General features: G+C 50.4%; 3 protein-coding genes across 3 annotated transcripts in view; 1 reads left to right on the top strand and 2 right to left on the bottom strand.

Moving 5' to 3' along the window:
- Positions 1–223: 223 nt before the first annotated feature.
- LOC144206599 (potassium channel, subfamily K, member 16-like) lies at positions 224–4,228 on the bottom strand. Its single transcript, XM_077731654.1, has 5 exons — positions 3,469–4,228; positions 3,085–3,199; positions 2,846–3,012; positions 2,584–2,752; positions 224–628 (listed from the first exon to the last, which is right to left on the bottom strand). The coding sequence occupies exons 1-5, from the start codon at positions 3,955–3,957 to the stop codon at positions 429–431; spliced, it is 1,140 nt and encodes a 379-aa protein (XP_077587780.1). The 5' UTR covers positions 3,958–4,228; the 3' UTR covers positions 224–428.
- Positions 3,596–18,974, bottom strand: kif6 (kinesin family member 6). Its single transcript, XM_077731653.1, has 22 exons — positions 18,850–18,974; positions 16,968–17,077; positions 16,338–16,412; positions 15,500–15,647; positions 14,936–15,045; positions 14,128–14,257; positions 13,819–14,025; positions 13,508–13,651; positions 13,354–13,440; positions 12,095–12,198; positions 11,464–11,569; positions 11,093–11,258; positions 8,086–8,188; positions 7,904–7,959; positions 6,973–7,023; positions 6,813–6,900; positions 6,624–6,744; positions 6,454–6,557; positions 5,569–5,631; positions 5,350–5,465; positions 4,244–4,837; positions 3,596–3,718 (listed from the first exon to the last, which is right to left on the bottom strand). Exons 1-21 carry the CDS (start codon positions 18,940–18,942, stop codon positions 4,821–4,823), a joined length of 2,199 nt encoding a protein of 732 aa, XP_077587779.1. The 5' UTR covers positions 18,943–18,974; the 3' UTR covers positions 3,596–3,718; positions 4,244–4,820.
- A 3,447-nt stretch (positions 18,975–22,421) lies between these two features.
- Positions 22,422–25,456, top strand: part of daam2 (dishevelled associated activator of morphogenesis 2) — an 18,211-nt gene continuing 15,176 nt past the window's right edge. The window contains exon 1 of the mRNA XM_077730535.1: positions 22,422–22,704. The gene's annotated coding sequence lies outside the window, so the exon portion shown is untranslated. The remainder of the gene's footprint in view (positions 22,705–25,456) is intronic.

The raw sequence follows: 25,456 nt of genomic DNA, 5'->3' as shown, positions 1-25,456 counted from the left end.
TATCTTTTTTTTTTTTTTGGCTCAGACTCACTTGGGCGTGTAATACGTGCTCTCGGGCTACCCGGCATCCCGAGCGGCGTGTTTGCTTTAGATAGCGGCCACTTTTCCGTGGGCACACAAGCGCAGATGTCGACCGGCGTGTTAATGCGTGTACACAGCGGAGCGACAAAGTACGCGCCACCGCCGTTAACACAGCCACATAAATGGCACCCGGAAAAAAAGGTGGGAGGTGGCCATATTTTACTTTACACTATCAGTTATACAGTATACACAGCACACACTTTTCAAAGTACAAAAACAGGATTTGGATGATTCTAAAAGGGCCGGGACAGACAATTTCAACCTTTACCAGATGGGAGGGGCCCCAAAAAATAAACAAGAGCCCCACACTATGTACTACATTGAACTAAAGGAAGATTACGGCCCAGTTAAATTTTGGAGACGTCTTCCGCCTTGTTGGACGGCGCCTCCCCTTGGTCGTGCTGATCTTTCTGGCGAGCGGCCATCACGTGCGCGGCCATTCTGGATCCCGTGCTCAGGACGAGAGCCAGCCAGGCCAAGGCGAAGATGATCCAAATGCCGGCCAGGCTCCGGTACAGAGAGATGTACTCCTTGCCCGGGTCCGTCCCTGTCGGAGGAAAAAAAACTCATTTTTTTCTGCCTCCCATCATCACAATGTTCTTTTGCGCCATTGACACGCCGTGCGAAAATTATGGACGGGCTACACCGGGCGGGCCTTGGAAAAGCGCTCCTCAACGGGCCGCCGTGGGTAGGTGCGCCATAGCGGCTGGCAAACTCGGATCAACGGGGGGTTGGGTTCGGTGTGGGAGGAGGAGGAGGAGGAGGGGGAGGGTGGGGCAGCTTTTCCTTCCAAGCATCCAGCACTGATCCAGCTCACTGACAAACTTCAACCAGTGGGGGTTGGGCTGTGACGAGCAGCTGACGCCAATCCACTGATTGCACTCGCGGGACACTCAGTATTGAGGAAAACTTTCCTGTTTATGAGAAGCTACATTTTATGGAATCATTTGAAAAGAGAGCCTAGTCTTATGGGATGTGACGCCTTTATATCAAATCCAAAGCCTTTATTGTCATCATACACAGCTGTGTATATAATGAAATGGGTGAAATATCATTCAGCAAAGGTGCTATTAAATGAGTCAAAAGTTTACTCTTTGATGGCCCACGTTTGAAATAGGTCAAAAAAAGTCTTGAATTGACTCTTGACAGTTGATACCAGGCAGGGCTGGCAAAGGCACATACATAGGTGAAAAAAAGTTGAATGGACGGGGGTTGGGCCAACGTGGGAGTGGAGTGGGGAGCTTTTGGTTCGAGTCATCCCGCCACTGACAAACTTGGAAGGAGCGGGGGTTGGGCTGCAAGACAAGCAGCTGATGCCAATCCACTGATTGCAGTCGCAGGACACTTAGTATTGTGGAAACTTTTGCTGTGTCCAAGTTGAAAGCAAAGCACTCACTTTTGGCCTTTTTTTTAGTTTGCCCACCCCCCTTGTTGCTCTCTTCAATGGTCAAAAGTTTGCAATTTGATGGCCCATGTTTGAAATAGGTATAAAAAAAAAATAATAATTAAAAAGTCTTCAACTGGCTGCTTTGTGTTTTCCCCAAGTCATTCAGCAAAGACTCTTTCGCTTTTGAAATTGAAGCAATGGGGGTTGGGCAGCTGTGGGAGGGGAGGGGAGGGGAGGGGAGAGGAGGGGGTTTTTTCTTTTTCGGCTCAAGCCATCGTCCAGAAGAGACCGACCGAGCTGAGCGAAAAAGTTGAAGCAGCGGGGGTTGGGATGCAAGTGAAGCAGCTGACCCCAATTTACTGATTGCACACGCAGGACACTCAGTATTGCAGAAACTTTTGCTCTGTTGAGGTTGAAAGCAAAGCACTCACTTTTACCCCCCTTTTTTTCGTTTGCCCTGCCCTGTTAAATAAATGCCTAGTCTTATGGGAAGCTATGTCTTCCCTCGTATGTCCAATGCTTTAATTTCTTCGGGTCGCTCACTCTCTCTTCAATGGTCAAAAGTTTGCAATTTGATGGCCCATGTTTGAAATAGGTCCAAAAAAAGAGGTTTGCACTGGCTGCTTAGTGTTTTCCAAACCACCCGGCACACACATAGCTGACAAAATCGAATCAACGGGGGTTGGGCTACCGTGTGAGAGGGTGAGGGCTATCCTGTACCGACCGAGCTGACTGACCAACTAGAAGCGGCGGGGGTTTGGCTGTGACAAGCAGCTGACGCCAATCCACTGATTGCACACGCAGGACAATTAGTATTGCAGAAAGTTTTGCTCTGTTGGGGTTGAAAGCAAAACACTCACTTTTACCCCCTTTTTACAGTTTGCCCAGCCCTGTTAAATGAATGTCCATTTTGCACTTTGACGGCCATCATCATTGCAATCCACTGATTGCACTCGCCGGACGGCAAATTGATGAAAAGGTTTCCCCCGCTTTCCTCTTTAGAGGTCGGAAGGGAAAAAAAAGCCACCCCCGCAACGCAGCCCCTGCCCGATTTGTCATTGAATCCCACATCGTTTTCAAGAGTGTAAAAATGCGCTGGCCCTCGGTCGACTCACCCACGACATAATCTCCAAAGCCGATGGTGCTGAGGGTAATGAAGGCAAAGTAGAAGCCCTCTCCGAACGTCCAGCCTTCCACGTAGCTGAAGAGAAGGGGGGGCACCACCAGAAAGAGCAGGCTGCCGGTCAGGAAGAAGGCGCTCACCGCTAACACCTCCACGCTTTGCTGACGCGGCGGACGGGGGAGGAACAAAAATGGCGTCGGAACACTTGACGGCGGCCGGCCGCGCGGCCGGGGGGGCGACCGGCGTGGGCCCACCTTGTGCGGCACCACGGAGACCACGCCCCGCTCCAGACGACCCAGGTGAATGGTCAGACACTTGCCCAGCTGTTTGAGAAAGGCCAGGTTGAGGGGGATGCCGCACAGGGCGTAAAAGACGCAGAAGACCTGGCCGGAGACGGTGCTGGGAGACAGGTTGCCGTAGCCTGTCCACCAGGGGACTTTTAATGAGAGACGGACGCCGCCGCCGCCGCCGCCGCCGCACGGCCGGCTCTCACCTATGGTGGTGACCACGGTGGTGGCAAAAAAGAAGGCGCTGCTGAAATCCCAGTTGCTGGGGTTGGTGGAGTTGCCGGAGGGATTGACGCCCTGTTCCCAAGCGTCTAAAATCACCTGCAAATGGAGCATGTGATTTTCCTTCATTTCACAAGACGGCTCGAGAAAATTGCTCAGTACGACGGTGCTTGGCGGCCTACATAGTAATCGCATTTCTTTCATTGGCCGGTGAGTTAAGTTATCTCAACCAAAAAAAAAAAGTTATTACCAAGCGGCTTTAGTCGCCTCAAATGCCGTCCGGCCGGCTCTCTAATAGTATGGTTCTTTTTTTCCCCCCTCCGAATATATACAGCCCTCCCGTCATCGGACGGCCGGACGAGGCCCACCTGAACAAACTTCTCCAAGGCGGCTCCGTCCAGACAAGTGTAATTGGCCAAGAAGTTCAACTTCTCCAGTTGGAAGTGGTTGCGGTTGTTGCTCTCCGCCTCGCGTTCCAGAATCTGGAAAAGGATGGCTCCGAACAGAAGGTAGGTGAGGTGGGCCAGGGCCAGCAGCACCGTCCAGCTGACTTTGACGCCAACCAGCCGGATGGTGGCCACGGAGAGGCGGCCGGGGGGCCGCTGGCGGGCTTTACAACTGGGGAACCATCGGAACATTCTAGCTGCGGGGTCACTTAGGCTTCCGTCGAGCCCCCCGCGAGAGACGCCATCTCTCTTTGACTGAGCCAGCGCCCCGGGCTCACCGTAATAGCGGGGCCCTTCTTGTCCACGCCGCCGTCTGCCGCTCATTGGCTCGGCGGCTATAGAGCCACCCGATTGGTGGTTGGCGGGACGTGATTTATGGACGGCGGTGAAGAATAAACACCCGTTCCCCATTAGGGCCCCGGCCGGCCCACGAGCGTTCCGACCGTATTGTGCTAATAAGGAAGCGTCTGGCCCGCGGCACAAAAGTTAATATTTGACTGCACTGTCGCGCGTTGCCGGGACGATTGGAGCGCAAAGGGCCGAGTCACTGGAGCGCGAGCCATTTAGCGCTCTGCTCCAAAAATCAGACTGACTCCAGTCAGTCTTTTTGTGGCATTTCACCTACGTACGGACCTAACGTTTGAATTGTCGTCACCTAGTCAAACTATGCGATCCACCGAAAATGCTCTTCACTTACTTTGTGGCGTCTTTCTTTGTCCGAGGCCCCTCCCATGCAAATTGTAGAGCTGCTCCATCCGTCAAAGAAATCCAGGCAAAGCCTTGCCGAAAGGCCACGCGGCATCATCCAGAGAGCGACGTCTTATTTGACTTTCAAGTCTTCTTTAATGTCTTTCAAAGTTTCACAATTGTTCCACTAGTGGATCCAGTCAACCAGAACAACCGACTTTATCAAGGAAAATAGACTATTTGACGATTAAAATGGAGCTATTGACAGTAAACAAATGGAAAGTTTTGACATTTGCAGTTTTGATGCAGTTGCACGAGTTGGCCATGTGACTCATGTGTTCATGCTGGTTACAATTTATGACATGGTAGTCAGCTGTCTTCCTGTGCGTGAGCTCTCCTTGCCATCCCATCCTATCTTGAAACAACATTTGTTCAGAGCAAAAGGACAACACGGCATTTGATTGAACTGCCGTGGCTGCCGTGGCTGCCGTGGCTGCATATTAAAAGTAGATGAGAATGGACTTGTCTCCACTGTGGATCCTCTTTCCGCACGCAAGACCGCCGGAGAGCACGTGGTGGAGCGCAGGCTATTTGTGGAGAGCGCCTGGAATACACAAGACACATCTCTGGTGGGGAAACCTGGACAAGGAGCATCCTTCACGGATCAATAGTCATTGCATCTGTTTGAGGGGGACCACTTGTAACAAGAGCGCCGCCAGAAAAAGCAAACTTTGGCCCGCTAACTCCTTTCCCTTTCTGACACTAACACAAGACGAGCCCATTTAAGCCGTCAAAAGTCCGTTTCCGGACGCAGAATTATCTCCTGCCGCAAAACCATTGGCTCGGCTCTTTTGCGCTACACAATAATAGAGCAGTGTGCATTTTTTGACACCACTCCAACCAGACAAAAGATAGGTTCCCCGTTCCACCAGGGGGCGGAATTGATCATTAAATTGGGATGTTGGAATGGCTCACACTGACTGTGTGTTTCCACATTGACAAAGCAAAACAAGCCATTTTGCTTCAGAGAATCATAAAAGGTGGCCTCATCTAGTGCAAGATCAACCCAACCCTAAGCACACATTTAAGGACGGGCCAATTCTCGGGCTCCCTTACCCGCCCGCCCCAGGAGGTTTTGCCGAGCTCTGACGAAGGCCAGGATGTCGGCGTCGGCCTGCCGGTCTCCGGTCATGGGGATCGAAGACGGCGCCAGAGAACATTTGGAAAGAGCTCTGCGACACAAACAAAAGACGGCTTTATCTATACAGGAAAATTTTTTTTTTTTTTTGGGGGGGGGGGGGGATCTGGCGACAATTCCCCCGGTTGTAGCTTTACCTCCACTCTGACGATGACGAGGAGGTGAATTGTGCCTCTTGGTCCTCTGGCGTGGACTGGGACCTGAAAAAAGAGAGAGCCACTTATTTCAAATGGGACAGAGCAGACCGACGGGATTTACGAGCAGCGGGAAACGCGGCCTCTTGACCCCGACAACTTGAGCCTCTGCAGACCCGCCGCCAAAAAGGCTCATCGTCATCTCGGTGGATTTGAAGCACGGCCGCCCGTGTACGTGACAAAAGTGCAAAGTAAAGTTGGATGCACAGTATTTGACCTCCAGTCCAATTTTCTTCACAGCTAGCACCCCAGCATGATCTCCCATTTCAAGGCCTGGGTTGTATGAATGATGACTTTTACACATCCTTTCCTTCCTCCTCCTCCTATTCCGGGCCACTAGCGTACCATCCGCTTGGCTCCGGTTGACCAAAAAGCCAAAGGAGGACAAGCGTGGGCGGACGTCTCAACGTAAGCCTGAAATATGGCCGGCCGGCAAACCGGCGACGGAAATGAAAACAAGGGCCAATAGCACCAGAGCGTCTCAAATTGCGCTCACCGCAGGCGGACGGCAGGTCAAATCATGCAAAGATAAAAAAAATAATAAATACGCAGCATAGTTGACGTCATTGAAAAGAGATTTGGAGAAAAGGCATCAAATGGCGTTTTGAAAGGACTCCCGTATCAGATGATACAAGCACAAGGGGAATAATAAGAATAGCCTATGAGACAGATGATAATGATTGCCGGTGGTTCGTCTGTAAAACAAAAGCTCACCGTATTTTACTCTGTGACAATTGGGGCCCTCATAAAAAGCCAGCTGTTACGGAATATCGTAAAGATGGGCTGGAGGGAGGAAAAGAAAAAAGAAAAAGAAAAAAAGAAACTCACTCAAACCCTGGAGTGCACTGTGAAGATGGCGGCAAGGTTGCAGGAATTGGAGATTGGCTGTTGCTGCAACCTTCTTCTTCTTCTTCTTCTTCATCTTCTTCTTCCTTGATCAGAATACTTTCTTTTCAATTTCCCTGTGTTTTTTCCCGTAAGACGAGGCCGGGTCTCACCCGCGGGTGGCAGCGCCGTTGGAAGTCCCTCCGGAGTTTGACCTTGGCCCTCTCCAACAGAAGCTGCAGGTGTTCAATCTCCGTCCGAAGCGCTTTCAAGCGGCCGGCCGTGCTCTTGTAACTGACCCACCGCGAGAGTAACGCCATTGCTCGGGAAATTGGAAAATATGGCCGAATAAAGCCGCGCACCTGATCTTGGCTTGCTGGATTTCCACGCGCAGGCCTTCCTCCACCGGATCGGCTTCATCCGCCACGTCTCGCTCATTTTCGCCGACGGCTGCGGCACCCAAAAAAAAATCAAGAGTCAGTCCGCCGATGGGAGGCTGTATTTAAAAAAAAACAACCTGACCTCGAGCGGCTCGCTGTCGTCGCCGAAGCTCCAAGCGCTTCTTCCACTCATCTGGTAAAACATAAAACAATAATGAAGGGAGTCATTTGGACGTTGTGTGAAAACAAGTCAAAAACTACATCTAGGAGGGACTTTTCATATTGTCATATTGGATGTCCAATGGAAAGCATTAGACACAAGGGCCATCCATATGTCAAATATTTGGCTTGCCTTTCTCACAGCGTGACTTTGAGAGCCAAAGTAGAAATCGTAGCCAACGCTGATACGCTTTACCGCTGTCAAATGCTAACATACTCCATGTTAGTCGCCGCTTTTTATCCCGGCTGCACCGTCCGAGTAAATCTCGGATTTTACGGACTATGAATTGCATGTTTTTCTCCGGAGGGGGGGGACTTTACAAGATAAAAATCCCCCCCAAAATGCGGCTCAAAGGAGGAAATGTTTGGACAAGGGTCCGCAGAGGGCACCTTTGGGGCCCCCGCTTTGATTTGGAGGCCAAAGTTGAAAAGATCCAAGAGACGGCAGGCGTAAAAAGTCTACAACGTAGCGTAGTCTTTTTAAATGTTCTAGCGTGCTTTCCCCGCTCGACATCCAGCGAGACAAATATGACAAGAAGTTTCCAAGCGGCGCTTCCAAAATGGCAGGCTCGCACGGGCCGCTTAATATTACAGCGGCGGCGCTTTGCAGCCAGAAGAGGCCAGCCAGCGCCATCCACTAAAAACACTCCTCATCTCCAAGGAATGCGGCTCACGACGGGCTCCTATTTAACGCTGGCGACGAGCACCTTGGCCTTTTAGCTTTGGCCAAGTGGATGGAGCTTTGGCGCATCCTCATCGGGCAAAGTACGCCGGATCAAAACATGGCGGAAGGACATAACCAAATGGTTGGGCAAGAACCTACCTGTATTCCATTTTTTGGAGGGAACACTTACTGATCTTTTCTCTGACACGGTGAAGTTCCTCCCCGAGTTTCCGAGCTTCCGCGGAGCTGTTTGACAAAGAGGAATGGCGCTCACTCCATGATGTACATTTTCACTTCCTTTTTTTTTTGGTAGATTAAAATGATAGTTCTGCATCTGGCAAGCCAACATATGGAGTTGGACTTTTTTTTTACCTGTGTTTGAGGCGACATTTGTTGTCTTCAATGGCGCCGCAGTCGCCGTGTTGTTTGACAAAGTTGTCAAAGGCCCGCTGCTTTCCCGTGGAGAGCGCAGCTCCTGGGGAAGAAATAAAAACCAACGCCGCCTCGGTGAGATCGGATTGGCCCGCCATCCCGTGCCCGTCTGGGCGCCAGATGTGAAGGCAAACCCCACCGGCGGCGGCGGCGTCGACCCCCCACTTGTAAGTGGTTAAGGGAGACCTTCCGAGAAACAACTAACAAATGGGATTGAGCGAAAGAAATTGTCTTCAGCACACCTTAAGGAGGGAAGGAAGGAGCCACGCTTGGTCGGAAAGTGCCAGCGGTAGTGGCCGTGTTTAACGGCCTCGTAACATTTTTAGCATCTCCCTTTATTAAAAGCGTAAACATGCGCCTGGACGGGACGGCCCGCCGTTTGACTCGCGGAAATCCACCGGGAGGGGCCGGCCGGAAACTTCACGGAGTGAAGGGAAAAACGGTAGGAGCAACGGTAGGAGCAACGGTAGGAGCAACGGTAGGAGCAACGGTAGGAGCAACCCCGCTTCGTCCTTTCCATACGACGTAATCACGCTCGTCCCTGCTCAAGTAATAGTCACGGTCAAGCTTGGCCATTCTCCCATACGGAGAGAAGTTTTGATGAATTCCACGCGCACACCGAGGGGAAAGACACAAACGGGGAATACGATTCCGTCCTTCTTTTGGGGGAGAAGTTGCGATTGAAAGCGGCGGGGAGCTGGCAAGCATTGGCCGCTCCGCCCGGCCAAACTCAACAGTGGAGCGGGGAAAGAAATGCACTTTGCTCAAAGGCCAGCATTCTGGGAATATTTTCGGCCTGACGTCTTTGGCTCTTGCGTTGAGGTGCTTTTGTGGGGAAGCCAGAGTCGGCCGATTACTCGGGCTAATACCCCACGCGTGACAGGCTGCAAAAGAGAGTCAACCAAAAGAAAAAAAAGAAAAGAGTCTGGGCTTTTGAGCACTTTTGGAGCGCCCTTCAGCCTCATTCCATCAGCACTTGCAGGCCTGCTAGAGCCATTAGCATCTCATTACACGTTAGCAGAGTTCACGCTAAGGCGGCGCGAGTCTCCCCGTCTCCGTGATCGGAGCGCCGTTCGTCATCGGGACCACGGGAACGAACACCTCGTCCGTTCATTAGCTGTAAAAACAAGGTGGAATGAATACTGGCGGGACGCCGAATAGAAAGAAAAGCGGAGGGGAAACGTTGTCCAGTCTCCAAGTTAAAAATGGGGCTCCACAACAATACATACCGTATCCCAGCAAATGTAGTAACTAGAGTATGGGACGCCCAATTCAATGAAATAGTGGCCTTTGTTCCACTATTCCACATCCCAAAAATTCAATTGAGTGCCAGGGGAAAGCATGAGCTCACCTCCGATACATTGACTTCCCCCATCTTTTTTCTCCCCCCATTGATTGATTTGCCAAACTTGATGGAAATGCCAGCGTTTTTTTCTTTTTCAAACGGGCTCCTCTTTCAGACGCACGGCTAGCAATTAGCCCCGCGCTGGCCTTTTAACCGCATTGGACAGCGATACAGAAAAAGCGAGAAGATTGGCGGGCGGGGGGGGGGGGGGGGGGGGAGAAGCCGAGTGCGGTTAAAGCAGACGGCCTCACCCGCGACCTGACTTTGACGAGTGGCCGGCCTCCAAAGCTACTCGCCGGCGGCTAGTTAGGAGAGCTCAGGTTTATCGCCGTCCAAAAGACAAATAAATGCCATTTGAGGAGCGCGTCTCCACGGCCTAAATGCTTTCGCCGCGGCAGCGAGGAGAGGTGAAAAGGACACGGAAACCAAAACACAAGTTCTTTGCTTCTACAACCGGGTACGCTTCCCTTTTTTTCACTTGACATGATAAACCCCAAGAGAGGATGTGGCAGCGGCGTGATGACGTTCTACTTTCACAACATCTGGGAGCTATTTGCCAGATCGTGGGATGGCAAAAAAAAAGAAGAGCCGAGCTGTACGCCATTTCAAATATGAGAAATGGAAGGGACTGAGCAAAGATCAGCCGGAGCTCAGGTTTATCGTCACATTCCGTAGCGAGGGAAATCACCCGGCCGCCGTCTCCGCATCTAATCCGTCCCTAAATTCCGTCTCCGCCGGCAGAAGAAGAAATGGACGTCGGGTCTACGGGCCACCGCATCTGCTAAACGTTCACCGGAGGATTCGCCAAGGCCTTTTTATGCAAGTGGGGTGGCCGGCTACGTTAAAAGCCGCCGGGAACTCCCGAGAACCTCAGCTGTGGACCGGCTGTACAGGAATGCGCATTGGATGAACACGGCACATTCCGCAATGGTACATTTTGATGTTGGCCGGCGCACGCACGCACGCACGCACGCTATTGTCATTAGCAGATGTTCAGAAAAGTGCGGCGCTCAGCGGAACGTTGAACACGTGGGCTGCCGTCCGCAAATGACGTTATCCCCAGGCCCCGGAGAACAAAAGGTCAGGGGGAAACCGGATGGGCCCTATTCCTCTATCGACGGCCATCCACGGAGTCTCCAAGGCGTTTGTTTAACCTGACGCGGTCGGCCCATCGCTCCAGCTTTGCGGAGGTCATTTAAGAGGCGCGCTGCGGCTTTTTCCGTCCCGGGGATGTCTGCCATCTGATAACTTCATTTGTGCCATAAGTGAGGTGTAGGGCTGAAAATAGATCTGCGTGGGCCTCCACCTGGGATGGCCCAGAAAGCCCCCGACTGCAAATATTGTGGTCGTCCACGTCTTCTTATGTTGCCTCAATCTCCGCGCTCCATCTTTCTTGTCACTTTCTATTAGGATGTTCGATAAAGCAGACGCCAGAGCGGGCGGGCGCAAGAACATTCGGGTAAACCGGAGCACTGACGTTGACGGCCATATGTTGCTCCAATTTGAAATGGTGAGCGCGGAATTAGACAAAAGCTGCGTTGTTCTCGTCCTCCTAACACAAATGACATTAAAACAAGGTTTCCACAAATTGTGAAAGGATACCAATTTCCCCATCACGCCGCAGCAGCAGCAAAGGTTTCAGTTGGTGGACTTCCTCCTCAAGGCGGCGCTCTCGAATGACTCTCTCCTCCGGTGTGGCCGATGCCGCCGTTGACTCCCGTAAATCCCGGTTACGCCACTTTCCACTTGTATTGGCCAGAAACATCATCTGCCCCAGGGAAAACAAGGCGGGCATTGTGGGGGGATAACCTTGCCAGAAACATTGAAAGGCACCTCTCATAGCCTTTGACGGCACAGCACGGGAAAAAGTTTCCATCACCTGGCAACAATTCTCCCCAATTCCGCACGGGCGGGTGGGCAATGTGGCCCCAAAACAAAGCACGTCATTCAAGTGCTTTTTCATTGTCATTTACCTTCAGAAGGCGAAAACAGTAGTGTATTTTTCTCAGGTCGGCTCCCAAATTGAGCGTGACGTCCGGGTCAGGGTCGGCCACAAAGTTCTCGACGGACTCTTCCAACCTGATCAGACAAAGACATTGATTATGAAAAAGGGCTGCAATGTGACGCCATCATTCATTTCTCTCAGCGGCAAAAATGCAAATCCATATGCATCGGAAGAGCTTTTCAAAACCATTTGCTTCCTTCCATTGGCGCTCCAACTGGCAAAGAGCCCGGCCAGTCACTTGATAGATGGATGATAATCCAAACATGGCTTCCTCGTGTTCTGGAAGCGCCTACTGGAAATGAGCGAGCTAGCTTGCGGGCCCAAAGATGGCCAAAAAAAAGTGTTGAATTTTCCACCCAAATACGATGGAGCGCCGAAAGGCGGATTGCAGTCTTGCACCGCAACATTTTGATTTTGAGTGCAGATGAATGAAAGTTTGCTTACACCGTGCCGCGTACAATTAGGGGAAGCCTACAAACGATCCATCAAAATCTCACATAGATCATTATTATTATGTGCATAGCCGAAAGGGAGGAGCGCCACGGAACCAAATCCAAGGACAAATGAATTTGTGAAATAGCGCTGGCGACAGCACCCACGTGCGGCTCTCCTCCGCGCTGAGACGCTCCTCTCGCTGCTCTCCGGTCAGCATGGTCAGCTCCTCCTTCAGTGACTCAACCTCTTGCTTCAGGCGGGCAATCAACTGGGTGGGATTTCAACAAAAACAACAACAACAACAAAAGCTCATGAACGTGTGGAGAAACAGACACAAAGTCAATTCGAAACAGAGTTGAGGGTACGTTTCAAACATGTGCCAATTGACACCAAAATCTTTTCGAAGATTGGACATTTGGAGAAACATTTAAGTGATTCCAGACAACTGGACGCAGCAAGAGGAAAATGAAGGATGCCTGACATACCCCGAGTAGACTTCCACGTTTCCCTGTTGCCAAACGCTAGAATCCGCCACATTTTTCATAGACTTTTAGGGATGAGTGGAAAAACATCTCCATTCAGTGACCTAACTTTCTTTGTTAGAGAGTGTATGTTCTTAAAATGGCCACATCATCCAATCCCCAATCCAATTTTTTTTCAGTCAAACGGATGAATGCATCCTAATTTGAGAATTTCAGTCTTTTTACTGCTTCTTAACCACCTGTGTGTGTCAGTTCCGATTAATATTTAGAACTCATGTTTAATGGTTTTGAACGGGAAACGGGCTCAGCCGAAATGACCGCAAGCTTGGACTTTTTTTTGGGCGCCGTTTTAGCAGCTGCATCCGACCACCGACGGTCGGACGTCGCAATTAGTCGTAGCCAATCCCGGGCCCCGGCACAATTTCAAAGAATGCGGCGGGACTGACGGCGAGGCCTTCACGGTCCCGTGTAGCGACCTGTCCATTTCCAAGCGGGAAATCCTGTTCCCGCTTTTGCCTAACCGGCACGTGACGAGCACCGACTTAAAAATAGGCCCCTGACGTAAATATAGACAAATCCTTTTTTTTCCAATGTATGATATAACAAGCCACAGTAACTAGAGGTTACGGCTAAAATTCGCAGCTATTACGTCGTTTGCCACAGGCAAACTTGCTGCAATTATGGGGCCCGCGGGGCCCGCGGGGCCCGCGGGGCCCGCGAGGCCTTATAAAGGAAACAGAGGCATGCCTTCCCACAACATCTAAACACGGCCTTTTGTCTGCCTGCCAAATCTCGACAGCGTGTGGACGTTTTAGATCGAGGCATTGCCGCTCCGTAACAAACTATAGTCAAAGTACGAAGGCCGGAAAAAGGAAAAAAAAGTCAGACGGGCAATACTCGAATACTTGAAAGGGTGACAACTTGGGCAGCGACTCACTCACCAAAGCCGGATCCACTTCTTCATTCAAAATGGCCTCATTCTTGATAACCGCCACCCGCTGGGCAAAGCGACACGTGGAGACGGATTCCTGCATTGGTGACCAGTTAGGACAGAGGCTTTTGGGCGGAAAGACCCACGCCACCGGCGCCTCTTACGTCCAGGTTCCTCTTGTCCACCGCCAAGGTGGCGATCATGGTGGTCTTGCAGTTGCCACCCAGGCTATCCCTCAGCACGGAGGTCAGCATGGAATTGCGGTACGGAATGTGGGAGCGATTTCTCTCCGACAGAGCGATTATCACCTGAACAAAACAAAAAAGGGACAGCCCCGTGTTTTTTTCATTTCATGGACAAATTAAAAAAAAATGGCTAAAAAGAGGGCAAGGGTGGAAGTGGCTGGGGGAAATATCACCATGTTGCCAGTCCAAATTGTTTATGCCAAATAGCAATTGAGCAATCGGGAGAGTACCTGTTCCAAGTAATGTAGGGAGAGGTTGATGTACTTGGCCTCCGTGAGCAAGTGCCCGTCCAGGCCGCTCTTGCCCACCCGGTCCGAGCCGGCCAGGTCCACCAGGTGGAGCTTGGAGCGGACCCAGGTGGCCGAACCCGCTTGCCGCCGGCACAGGTGCACCGTGAAGATACAGTGGGAGCGCGTGCTGGCATGGTTGCTGGGGGTCTAAAGGTCAATTGGAAAACAGAGGGCAATGGCGGCGGCGGCGACATTAGAGACATCGGAGACAAAAACTGCATCCGGCGGGGAGTCTCGTCTCTCCCTTACTTCTGCAATCATTCGATTGGTGTCGCCCAAGAACAAGAGATTGAGAGCCTCCTCTTCGTTTGCCGACGGTTGCAAGGAAAGGTTCCTCAGGTGGATATTCTGCTCAGAATCCTCCATGATCATGACTTTGCTGGGAAAAGAAAAGAAAAAAAAGAACGGCATTATTTTCCAAGCGCAAAATCAATTGACCACGCGACATCACAGGAGAGGCGCTCCGGTGGCCGCGCGACCAAGGTTAGAGCGAGTACGCGGCGAGCCGGCGGCACGGCTTCTTCTCGAATCCGAGAGCGAGGCCACGCTCAATGTCGGGCACCACACTGGTCTATTTCCAGTACGCTATCATTTGCGGCCATCCAAACCTTGAGCGGGACGGATGGGCCTCCAAATAGAGCCGCCGTGTGCCTGGAGAGGGAACGCGGCCAGGGAATGCGGCCGGGGAATGCGCCACAAACACACAAATGGACAAAGCCACATGCTCTGCTGTGCCTGCGAATTTAATATCTATTTTGCCCGTGACAGAAAAAGATCCACACCGGCTGACCTCCAGGCACTGACACAAAAAATAAGAATAATAATCTCTTGGTATTTGCATCCAATGAATCAGATTGATAGCCCATGTTTTTTTTTTTTTTGCAGGCAGTTTCCCGAAACCTTTGGATTTTTCAGTGCGGAGCCATATCTTGACGGTGGCTTTCCGCCTGACTTTTGGACGCGTGAAAATTGCCAATCTGGCAAAGATGACTAAATTCTAAAGGCAGCCAACAAGTAAACCAGTGTCAAATGTCACTCGCTATGAGCATATACTGACGGTAGGTCCTCCAGTTGAGATGCTTGGTTCCCGGAATCCAGGAGGTCGTAGCCCGTTTCGTTATAAATCTCCAGGTAGGAAATGTGGGTGCTGTGCACCGTGCCGCCGTCCTGCCGGGCAGAAGAATATCACGCGTCAAAAACTCAAGTTTGCCCAGGGTAGAATGCCGGCGGGGCCGGCCGTCAAAAAGCAGAGAAGCGTCTTCTTAAATGGGTACCGACCTGACCTTTGACCTGGGCTACCTCTCAACAGCTCGGCTCTCTGACATCCTTTCAACTCTCCCTTTCAAATACAACAGTGTTCTGTTCCATGCAAGTCTAAGGGAGACCATTTGAACATTAGCCAGGTTCCTTTAACTGAGCTTCACTGACTTGCGACCTCCAGCCACTTTTCCACACCATTTCGGGACATTGACGTGCGTGCTTATGCGGGTGCGAGCGCTCGAATGGATTGATTGGATGCGGCGGGCAAAAAAAGACAAATGCCGGACGACAGACCGGCCGGGCGAGCGCCAACGGGAAATGACCGGAAGAGTGGGCCACTTAAGGATACGGAAAAGGCTACCTGACTCAAGCTCTCGTAGAGGTAGGAAAGTGTGCGGGGAATGATGCCCCGGTGGTCGTAGCGCTCCGGCCCGCCGGTGATGGTGAACGTCTTCCCGCTGCCCGTCTGGCCGTAGGCAAAGATGGTGCCGTTGTAGCCGGCCAACACGCTGCGGAGAGTCAAAAATACCGGTCGATAGATAGGTCACCACGGCAATGTTGCTTTCCACTTGAAAGAAGTGGACTTTTGAATCGCCCGAGGCGTGCCGATGACACCTAATAACTGTAAGTTGGAAAGCAATTAGCACAGGCATCATCATCATTCTAGAAATTCTAAACAAGTTGTAAAAACACTCGAGTTCTCCTCAAGCTAATATTCAAGAAGATATGACTTTTGTGTAAAAAAAATGGTGGCTGTTTGCTGTTGAAGAGGCTTGACAAATGAAGCCATTCTATCTATAGTTCATCTGGAGGACCATTCTGCAGGCAAACAAAAGAGGCAACGTTTCTCTTTCTCTCTCTCTTTCTCTCTCTCCTTCTTCCGCGGCTCATAAAAATTCTGACACTCACAATGGCAGAAGTTTCCAGTCGGCCTGCCAGCTCAGCGGTTTCAGCATGTCAAGTACACCAAAAATCAGGCCCCCCCCCCCAAGATTTGCATCTTGAAACACTGGAGATCATCTGATTTCCCGTGTGCCGGGCTAAGAAAATGACTGTGGCTAGCCGACCGGATTCAAACCCCCCCTCCCTCCCCCGGACGAGCTCCACAGGTGCACCAATCCCGCATACAAAATGGAGGAAAGCCGCGCGGATCTGAAATTATTGTCAGTCCCACACATAAACGGTCAAGGTGACCTTACCTCTCCGCAACCGGTTTTGCAATGTCTTCAAAAATCTCCTCTTGTTGGCTTTCTTGGTCAAAGACTCTTTGAAACCTGGACAAAAATGGACATTCCCTCACCTGGTTTGATTTATCCATCCAAGATGGCCACAGACAACGTCAATAGGCAAGTGTACATACATTTAAGAAGTGCACTATTTGATTTGTAAAGTGGATGAGGGAGTCGTCAAGGAGTCTGAAATGTGGCTTGATCCCGTCAAAGCGAGGAGCGTGATGCGATGCGAGCGAGCAGAGTCCGCCCGGGACGCTTGTTAAAGGTGCAAATTGTATTTATACGAGGGCATCGGGGAACCTCCGCAAGCTATTCTAAGAGTCTGTGGTGTGCTCTGCAAAGGTTTTCTTTCTCTGTCTGTCTAGTGTCTGACTCCCAAAAGTGTGAATTTGGGCCTTGGAATTGTGGCGCGAGTCCTGCCCCCGAGGGCGAGACGACAAGCCTCTGCCGCCAGATGTTCTTGTTCAGCAAAGACAAAACTCTGATACATGAATACATGTGTGTGTATAAGCCTGGGAAAAACTCACTTGCTGTATTATTGACTCGACAGTCAGTATACCACCACAGAGATTAGGTTGATTAAATTGCCCCACCCACCTGAAGCTGAAGCACTCCCTTTTGTTGTTAACAAAACCATCAGCCACTTCCTTGGGCACCACAAACTCCAGCAAAGCACTCGTGGGCTCCTCATTGTTGACAGAGTACACCTGAGGGAGACGCAAAGCACAGCCGACCGAGTCAGTCCTTCCTTATGCTCACATTATCATTATCCCAAATCAATGTATCATTTACTAAGAGGTAGGGAAATCGCTGTTAACTTCTTTGGATTTATCGACATGCGGACAGTCGTGCGTCCTCTACAGACGCAAAACAAAACGACGAGGCCGCACGGGCTTAATAGGCCGACGGAAAAATACAACTTGAATGAAAAGATTGTTTTCACGGCCGCTCTTGTTATGTTGTTGCTTCGCCGTGGACCACGGGCAGAATGTGGAAAAGCTGCAGATGTTTTCATTGTGTTCAATAGTGTCTGTGCAAGCTAAACGACCACGGAAACCATCTGTGTCATTTCATTATTCCTTCCACCAGTTGTTGCTTTCAGACAATAAAGTGGCTTGTCTTTGCCAGGGGCTTTTCTCTTTCTCGGTCATAACCCCGTGTCATTCATCTAGTACCAAGAAAATGTCGCCTCTTGGCTCATTTAATCTGTAAATATTATTATCATACGGACAGAGAGCTCAAACCTGACATACGAACACACTCCATCACCACAATAAGAAACATGCACGGGAAAAGAATACTTGAAAAAAAAAAAACAATAAAAAGAAGAAATACAATTGAAGGTAGAATTTAATTTTCAATATCACTATTCTGTTTAAAACGAGAAACGACCACGAGAGTCATTTATTATGAAGTCATAGCCGAAAAAAACGTTTCTAAAAACTTTGGGACACCGTAAATTAGCATAAGTGAACGAACACGTTTGGCATACTAATAATAGGAATATTGGATGGGATGGGATAACTTTATTCATCTTGTATTCGGGAAATTTCTTTGTTGCAGTAGCAAGAGGGTGAGGATGCAGAAATAGGAAAGGCATTTTACACGAATAGGTAGTTAATAAATAAATACATGAATAAATATAATACATATAATATATAATATATATAATATACATAATATATATATAACATATAAAATATATATATTGCGTGTCAACTGACTCACCGCAGTATTTTTCTGGTTGGGTTTTACTCGAGCATATATCTGAATGGTCTGTTTTACCATTTTGTTTTTGTAAACCGCTAAGAATGTATTTTCCCTTTTTAGATGCTGGCCACGGAGCTCGCTCGCCAAAGTTGGCAAGATGACGTTGTTTGTTAAAGTCGGTTTCCGCGCGACCAGAGCCCGCTCAAATTCATTCAAAGATCGTGCGTCTACAGACAGATGACTTCTCTCGGGAGGAAGCGAGTCGTGTAGGTCGAGGCTGAAAACCCGTCAATTACAACACTTTGCTTAAAGAAAGCAACTGTCAAGCATTTAAGTCTATACTCCGTTGTCTTATTGGTGCGGTCAAGACAAAAAGTCACCTTTGACTCAACCATTCAACAGGTTAAAGTGACTACCACAAGTCCATCATCGTGGAGCAGGTGCAACCTTTGGCCCATCCTTATCTTAGGTGTTGAAACTTCAAATACTACCGGCAAGGACTATATACGTCGGTCAGATCCACTTATATGAATATCAATGAGAAAGCACTTGTCTGCGGGAAAATGACGTTACAGGCACTTTCAACTGATTTTTTTCGAGCTGCCAATGTTATAAAAAACAATTGGCTCTCGTGTCAGGTGACAAAATTTCACTCAAATTAATAGAATATCTCAATACTACTCTCTTTTCATGAGCGCTGATGACCTGGGCTTTTTCGTTTTCAAAGGTTTCCATTGAGATCTTTCTCGTGCTCTTTCTGCCATTTCACCTGAGCCTTGGACCAGTGCCAAATGTGGCCAAGCGGGGGGTCCTCTTCTCCGTTCACCGGGCGGCGGCGAGCGTGCCTTCCTCTCGGCGCCATTGCAGTCAGTCGTTGGCGTGGGCGGCCCTCCGTGCAATTCCAGCCTTTCATTTGCCAACAATAAAGTTGGCAAAAAGTACACAGGGTGAAGCGTGATATTGAGCCGGCAGGGCAGAAAAATGCCCACCCAGGGATAAATATGGCTGAGAGGGGCGTGCGGACGAGAGAAGAGAAGAGAATGCCATTGACAAAGGTGAGGCACGCGGCGGCGCATTCCTTCGTAGCGGACTTTGTTTTGGGGCATACTTTGTATTATGCCGGGGACAATGACTCTCTCGGGGCTCCCTTTCACCGACTCATACCTGTCAACTGGTACGTTCTCGCCGTAATTGGTACAACTGAAAGCCCATTTTTATATTGGTACGCTGTACACATGAAAATGGTACGCTAAACGGTGATTTTGAGAATCGTTCCCGGAAACGCATGTCTGCCAAGTGATATATGTACCGGCGCCTCTGATTGGCTAAAAAAAAAAGATCATGATAAACATTTCGTTTTGTAACACTTTCACCATGTGATTTCCGTTTCCTGTTCCCTTGTTTATGTTTACTTTCATTTTGTTGTTCGTGATTTTTTACAAAAAAGTAAAGTGGTAAGATTTTCCATGTATTTATACATATATGTAAGGGCGAAAACAAAATTTGGTAAGATCACAAATGGTTCGAGGTTGACAGGTATGCCGACTATTGCTGACCGACACGTTGGCCACGGCGTGCAGATAGATGACTGACTGACTGACTGACTGACTGACTAGACGGCCAGCTGTGCAAATGATGAGCTCCTAGCTGCCATTCCACACTGGGAAGGGGATCTTTTTCCCCTCTTTGGTCAAATCATCAGTCAAGGGAGCTGACTTTCAGCCATTCTCTCACAACCGTGCCGAGCTCGCCTGCCAGTTGCCTGTCTGGGCCACTTCAAGAGGCATTCTCTAACATGTTGGCAGCCCACTTCTTTTTCTCGCTACAAACCCGTAACATGACATTTACATTCCGTTAGCTACAAATTGGTGACTGGCCTGAGTGACGCTGATGCGGCAAAAATGGAAAGCTTCAAAGACAAATGATTCCCGTGTGCTCAAACCAAAGGTTTTGGAATGATACACGCGTGCGGAAAACATCGAGTACATTGTCCACGGTAAAAATAAATGTCCCAGCGAGACAATCTTTGCCAACATGTTCTTTAGGCCGCTTTGAGTGCAGCAAATGATGTGTTCTTAAAAAGCGACAGCGCCTTGAATAAAGCAGCCACCACATCCACTTTCTATAACGCAATTATATGGCCAAGTCAGACCAAGAAGAGAGAAAAAAAAGAAAAGCAGTAAACACAAACCCGCGTCAAGTCGTATTTTAAATATCATCTAAAATAGCTGAGGTTTTTCCCCCTCCCCCACCCCCCAAAAACTTGCAGACAGCCAGCTTTTTAAAGGCGGCTTCCACCGTGCACGGACCACCGCGCACGTTTGAACGGCACCATTTGGAATGCGCCACATCTGCAAGATATTAAAGTTGAGCGGTCATTTTTCAAAGTCATCAACGGGAACAGGCTAACATCAGGACAGTGACGGAGGCTGGGATTGGAGGACGCCGCAAAACTAGCCTGCAACGCTCGCTGCTATTTCCCTCCGCCGACCATTTCCGCCTTCGAGTGAGCGAGCGAGCGAGCGCGGCAACATTGGGCCGACGTTTACCATTTCTCGACCCGTACTAGAATCGCGTGGACTTTGGTCAAAGACTAAATTGGCGCGTGTCAAGGAGAAACCAAAATGCTGACTGTCCGTCTGAAGCCGGCTGCAGTAGCCAGCGGGCGGACTATTTAAGGGCGCGCTGGTCAGGATTTGCGTCCCAGGGAATTCCTTTGGGGTTTGCGTAAGCTCTCGCTCTTTCTCTGGCCGGCTTTTATCACAATTTGCGTCTGCGTCGCAAACATTCGAGAGGCGGCTGCAAAAGAATGGCGCGCGTCCGTTCCGTCCTTTCCAAAGGAAAACAAAGCGCGGGACGTGAGCGGCCGTGGCGCATTTCCACGTCGGTAAGCCACGTAAAAGTAAGAGAAGCGCACGTGGGGTCATGGAGCAAAAATAAATGGATGTGTAAGGAGAGACGGCTTTGACAGAAGACTGGATAAATATTTGCAGCTGTGATGACACACTCCGGCGCTAAGCGGCGGCGCTAAGCGGCGGCGTCTGTCATAAATCCCACTTTGTCCACATTTTCCGTCGCCGACTTTTGCGCTTCCTCGCGCCAGGCGGCTGCAGGTGACGCTCCGGCGCATAAACAGTCTCGGAAGGGACTCCAAGTGGGCCGCTACCGGCGTGTGTGTCGAGGAAGGAGGCCATTGCCCCTCTGGTCACGGGCCCCACAGGGTCAAGGGTCAAGGGAGCGAGCGCTCTCCTGGGAAGTAATCACGGGCGACACCTGGGCCTCATTAGTAGCCCCGGCCAAAACATTCACCTGATGCCACCTCACTGCTAACCACTTGAGTCTTTTGTGTGTGTGTGTGTGTGTAAACATGAGCCAAAGCACCACCAGGAGTGTCCTTGAAAGAAGGCCTCCCCATCCCATCCCACCCCCACCCACTCTGGCTCCACCATATGCTAAATGGCAACGATTCCAGCCGGCGTGACGTCACCGTGCATCTCTTGCGCTCTCTCATTTTTCAGCATCCATATATTGATCTCTTGCAATAGGTCACCGCAAATTAGGCCACAGTAAAGTGGCAATGTAGTGGTGTTTCAAAATGGAGCCGCCTAGTGCCATTTCACCTTAGAAATATCATGACATTTTGTTTACTCTTTCCTACATCGGCTTAATTTTGAATGGTGACCATGGAGTACCACCTCGTCGTGAGTGGAAAAAAAATCCAAAGAAAGAAGGACTAGAGATAAGTTTCCAATTGAGTTTTTCAGACCTCTTGTTTTGAGGCATGGTCTGATAATAATTCCAGAATGACTCATGGGACTCACCACAACTAATGGGGGATTGAAATAGCTTTTCAATTTGTTGGCTGAGCCACTGTAATGTGGCATTCTTAGCACATTAAATCCGTAATCCACTGCACGGCCTTCCCTTCTCTTATGCGTACGATCATGCATCCAATTCAATCCAGTACGTTTCATTCTTTTTTCTAGTTAAGGGGTGGGCAAACTTTTGTTCCAAACTTTGCAGGCCACATTGGCCCTTGAGGAGCGCTTTGGCCACTCCTCGCCTGGCACGGTCGCCGTTCAAATGTGTATTCAGTCATGACGCCAATTAGATAGCTCATCTTAACGCGTCGCCAACGGCAGTGAAACGTGATCGCTCGGTGCCAGTCATTGGGATTGAAATGGATGTGATGACTTTTTTCCTCCCTCTCTCTCTCCCTCTCTCACTGTCAATGGCAGCGAATGAGTTGGAATGCGGCCGAAGGCGAGAAAGGGAGCGCGGTCGCTTTAAGGGAGTGGGCGTGGCAGTGGCAGTGGCAGCAGAGCTTGATTGCTTGCTTGGAGAGTTAGGGCTAGGGGGCGTGGCACCGCTCGATCGCTCGATCGCCGTGCTGCCGTTTCCGAGCGACTTTGACAGAGCCTCTGTCTCTGTCTTTGCCTCTGTCTCTGCTTGTGCAGGCCGACATCATTCGTTGGAATGAGCGGCCCGTTCAGCGCACGCACCGCATCGTGAGCACGTCCGTCGACACGACCACACCAAGGGATTATCATTATTATTATTATTATTAGAGATTATCACTACCGTCGCCATCCACAAGCCGCTTTCTCCGTCAGCCATCCAATCGGTAAGCAACCTCTTTGATTTCTTGTGCTCTGCTTTGCGCTTTTTCTTCTGCTTTTTCTCCAGCGAGGCTTCAATTGACGCACGTTTGCATGGCAGGTAACCCACCGATCGCTCGTTTGACAACGTTTATGCTTTAGCTCATCGAGCACTCTAGAGTTGGGAGAAGAAAAAAAAGCCAAATCAATCCAATGAAATGGTTAGCATTGTGCAACAGCTGTGTGACGCGACATCCCTTTGAAGCTTTCGTGTTCGGAGGATGCCAACGTTAGCTCGTTTCAAAGAAAAATGTCTCGCTATGCTAGTGACATTAGCTTGACTATACGAACATCAGCATCATCATTATTGGTGATCGAGTTGTTCGTTCGTCTTGTGGTTCTTTTTTCTTCTATCTCGTGGAATGCCGAAGAGATGCCTTTGCTCATGGGAGTGTGTGATTGTAACGCGTCGAAATAGGACCTAGTTCCGCCCAGTACCCACAGAGGGCGTTCTACAGCCTTCCTATCGATCCCTAGCACAATTGGGACCTGTCAGTCGTGTTGTCGAGCTCCTCTCACTTCTCTAAACCACCATTTCACACCAAGTCTCTCAAAAACGACTCGATGTATGGGTTGAAGGAACGCCGCTTCCACACCGCTTGGACAGGAGATGACACAAAGTGTCAAGAAGCTTGGAATGATTTGACAGCAAATCCACGGTTCGGTGGATGGGAGCGACCATGCCTGATCGTGTACGCTCCCTTTTTTTGTGGCAAAGGATGAGAATGTAGGCTATAGTGTTCAATGATTGGGGGCAACTAGAGGCCATGCCTGGACCATCCTTGTCCTGTCAATGCAAAAAATCCGGCAAATGCTGACCGTGTCGGTGCCCCGTAATGGCCTTTATGGTTTGTGTAGCTCCCGTTCTTCTTATTCGGGGAATGTCAAAGGCATGACAATTGCTGCGCTTCCTCTCTTCACGCTGGCAGAAATGGATCAAGGCCAGCGCGCTTTGTTTTGGCGCTTCCAAAAATAGCAACGCGTCCGGCGTGTGTCTGCGTTGGCCTCCGTAGCGCTTAAATCGCAATGGGCACCAGTGCAAGAGGACGGGGGGGGGGGCTATCATGAGCCCTTTAATCCCGCCCAACATCTGCCCGTCCGGCGCGCCGCCAAGCCACGCGTCCCGGGGCTCAACCCACTGACTGACCGGGCCGGCTTACGAACCGGCGATAGAGCGCATCTGGCCGCGGGATCCATCCAGACTGTTGTTTGTGAGCCCGGCTTGGTCCAACCTCCGACGTTTGCCCCGGAATCCCACGTCTTCCTCTTTTCTGGACAGGCGGATTCCAGCCAGGTGGCACAAAAATGTCAAGTGTTTCAACCCGGACGAAGATGTCGTCTGGTCTGGGCGCCGGCCCACTTTGCCCTCCGGTTCATCCGGAGCAGCTGCAGTTTGGCGCCGCTATTTTGAGCCGGAATGTTTTGATGATCCGGCACGGATCCCCATCCGGCGACAGTACCTGGATGTTTCCGGAGGGGGAAAGAAAAATAGGTCCGCTCCGAGAGTAATAACAGAGGCCCTTGGCTGACTGGTGGAGAGCCAGCGGCCTCTGGCATCACCTTTTGGAAGGCCACATGACTGGGGGTGTCCAGGTGACGCGGAAGCCAACTGAAAACTGACTGGACGCCCGCCCAGCAAACGTTTGGGTTCTTATTCCAGCCCGACATTTTGCTATGTCAATGGACCACCAACTGACCTCCCCCCCAAAATTGAGACAGTCGACACGGCGAGCATTTTTGTGTCCTTCTGTGACACGTGTCATTAACTTTGGTGGTTAGTCCCGGCGGAGCGCCCACCACGTCTCGCTAATTGGAATTTCCGGGCGGGTTCGGCCGCGACGCTGGCTTGGCGAACTCGGCGGCTGGCATGTTTACTGCTTTTCTCTCTGGCACGGAGGCCAGGAAGAAATCTGCTAGTAATTAGCCGTTAAGGCATAATCTTATTCCAGGCACAGCGTGTTGTGTCTGTTAGCAAAGGACCCCCCTCCGGCACCCCGGCCCACCAAACCAAGGCCCCCCCGTTCCCCGCCCCCCTTTGGCCCCCTCTTCCTCCTCCTCCTCCTCCCAGTCCTTAGTCATGGGCGGTGTTTATGACCTCCTGTCCAAAGCTAACTCTTAACACCCTGACTTGAACTTTACGAGTGCGGGCAAAAATAGCCAAGCGGTCGGTCCCGGCCGGCCTTTATTATCTCGGCATCGGGCAAGCGCGTATTTGTGGCTCCCTCCGCCACTTAGCCCATTCCCAATAGGCTAATGTCATTTTCAATGAAAACATTTGGACCCGTTGGGGCCTAAGGATCAATCATTTATTCCATTTGATTGGAATTGGGCCCAAAAAGGTAGATCCTGGCATAGTGCAGCGTCATGTTGTTGTTTTGAGTGAAAATCTCTTGTCGCACATTAATCATGGATGAGGCAAAGTTTGCGTCTAGGTGGGCCGGGAGCCTCCATTTTGGTCCTCCCGAATGGAAAAACACTCTTTACAAGTTGTGCTGCGTTACATAAGGTGCTAGGGGACTCGGACCAAGCAACAGCCACCCGTTTTATCTGGCCCTTCAGCTTTAAGGAGATCCAGACTGCGCTCCATTCAAAGGTTCATCCTTGTAGCCCTGGCGACCCGCTCTTTTGTCGTGGCCATCTTGGCTCTCACACACACACACACTTGGGGCGCCGTTTTGGGAAATGTTGAGAGCAGAACATCCCATCTTCCATCTCCCG

This window comes from Stigmatopora nigra, chromosome 13, assembly GCF_051989575.1.
Source record: "Stigmatopora nigra isolate UIUO_SnigA chromosome 13, RoL_Snig_1.1, whole genome shotgun sequence".
Classification (NCBI taxonomy): domain Eukaryota; kingdom Metazoa; phylum Chordata; class Actinopteri; order Syngnathiformes; family Syngnathidae; genus Stigmatopora; species Stigmatopora nigra.
This window is presented reverse-complemented; position numbering and strand designations above follow the sequence as displayed.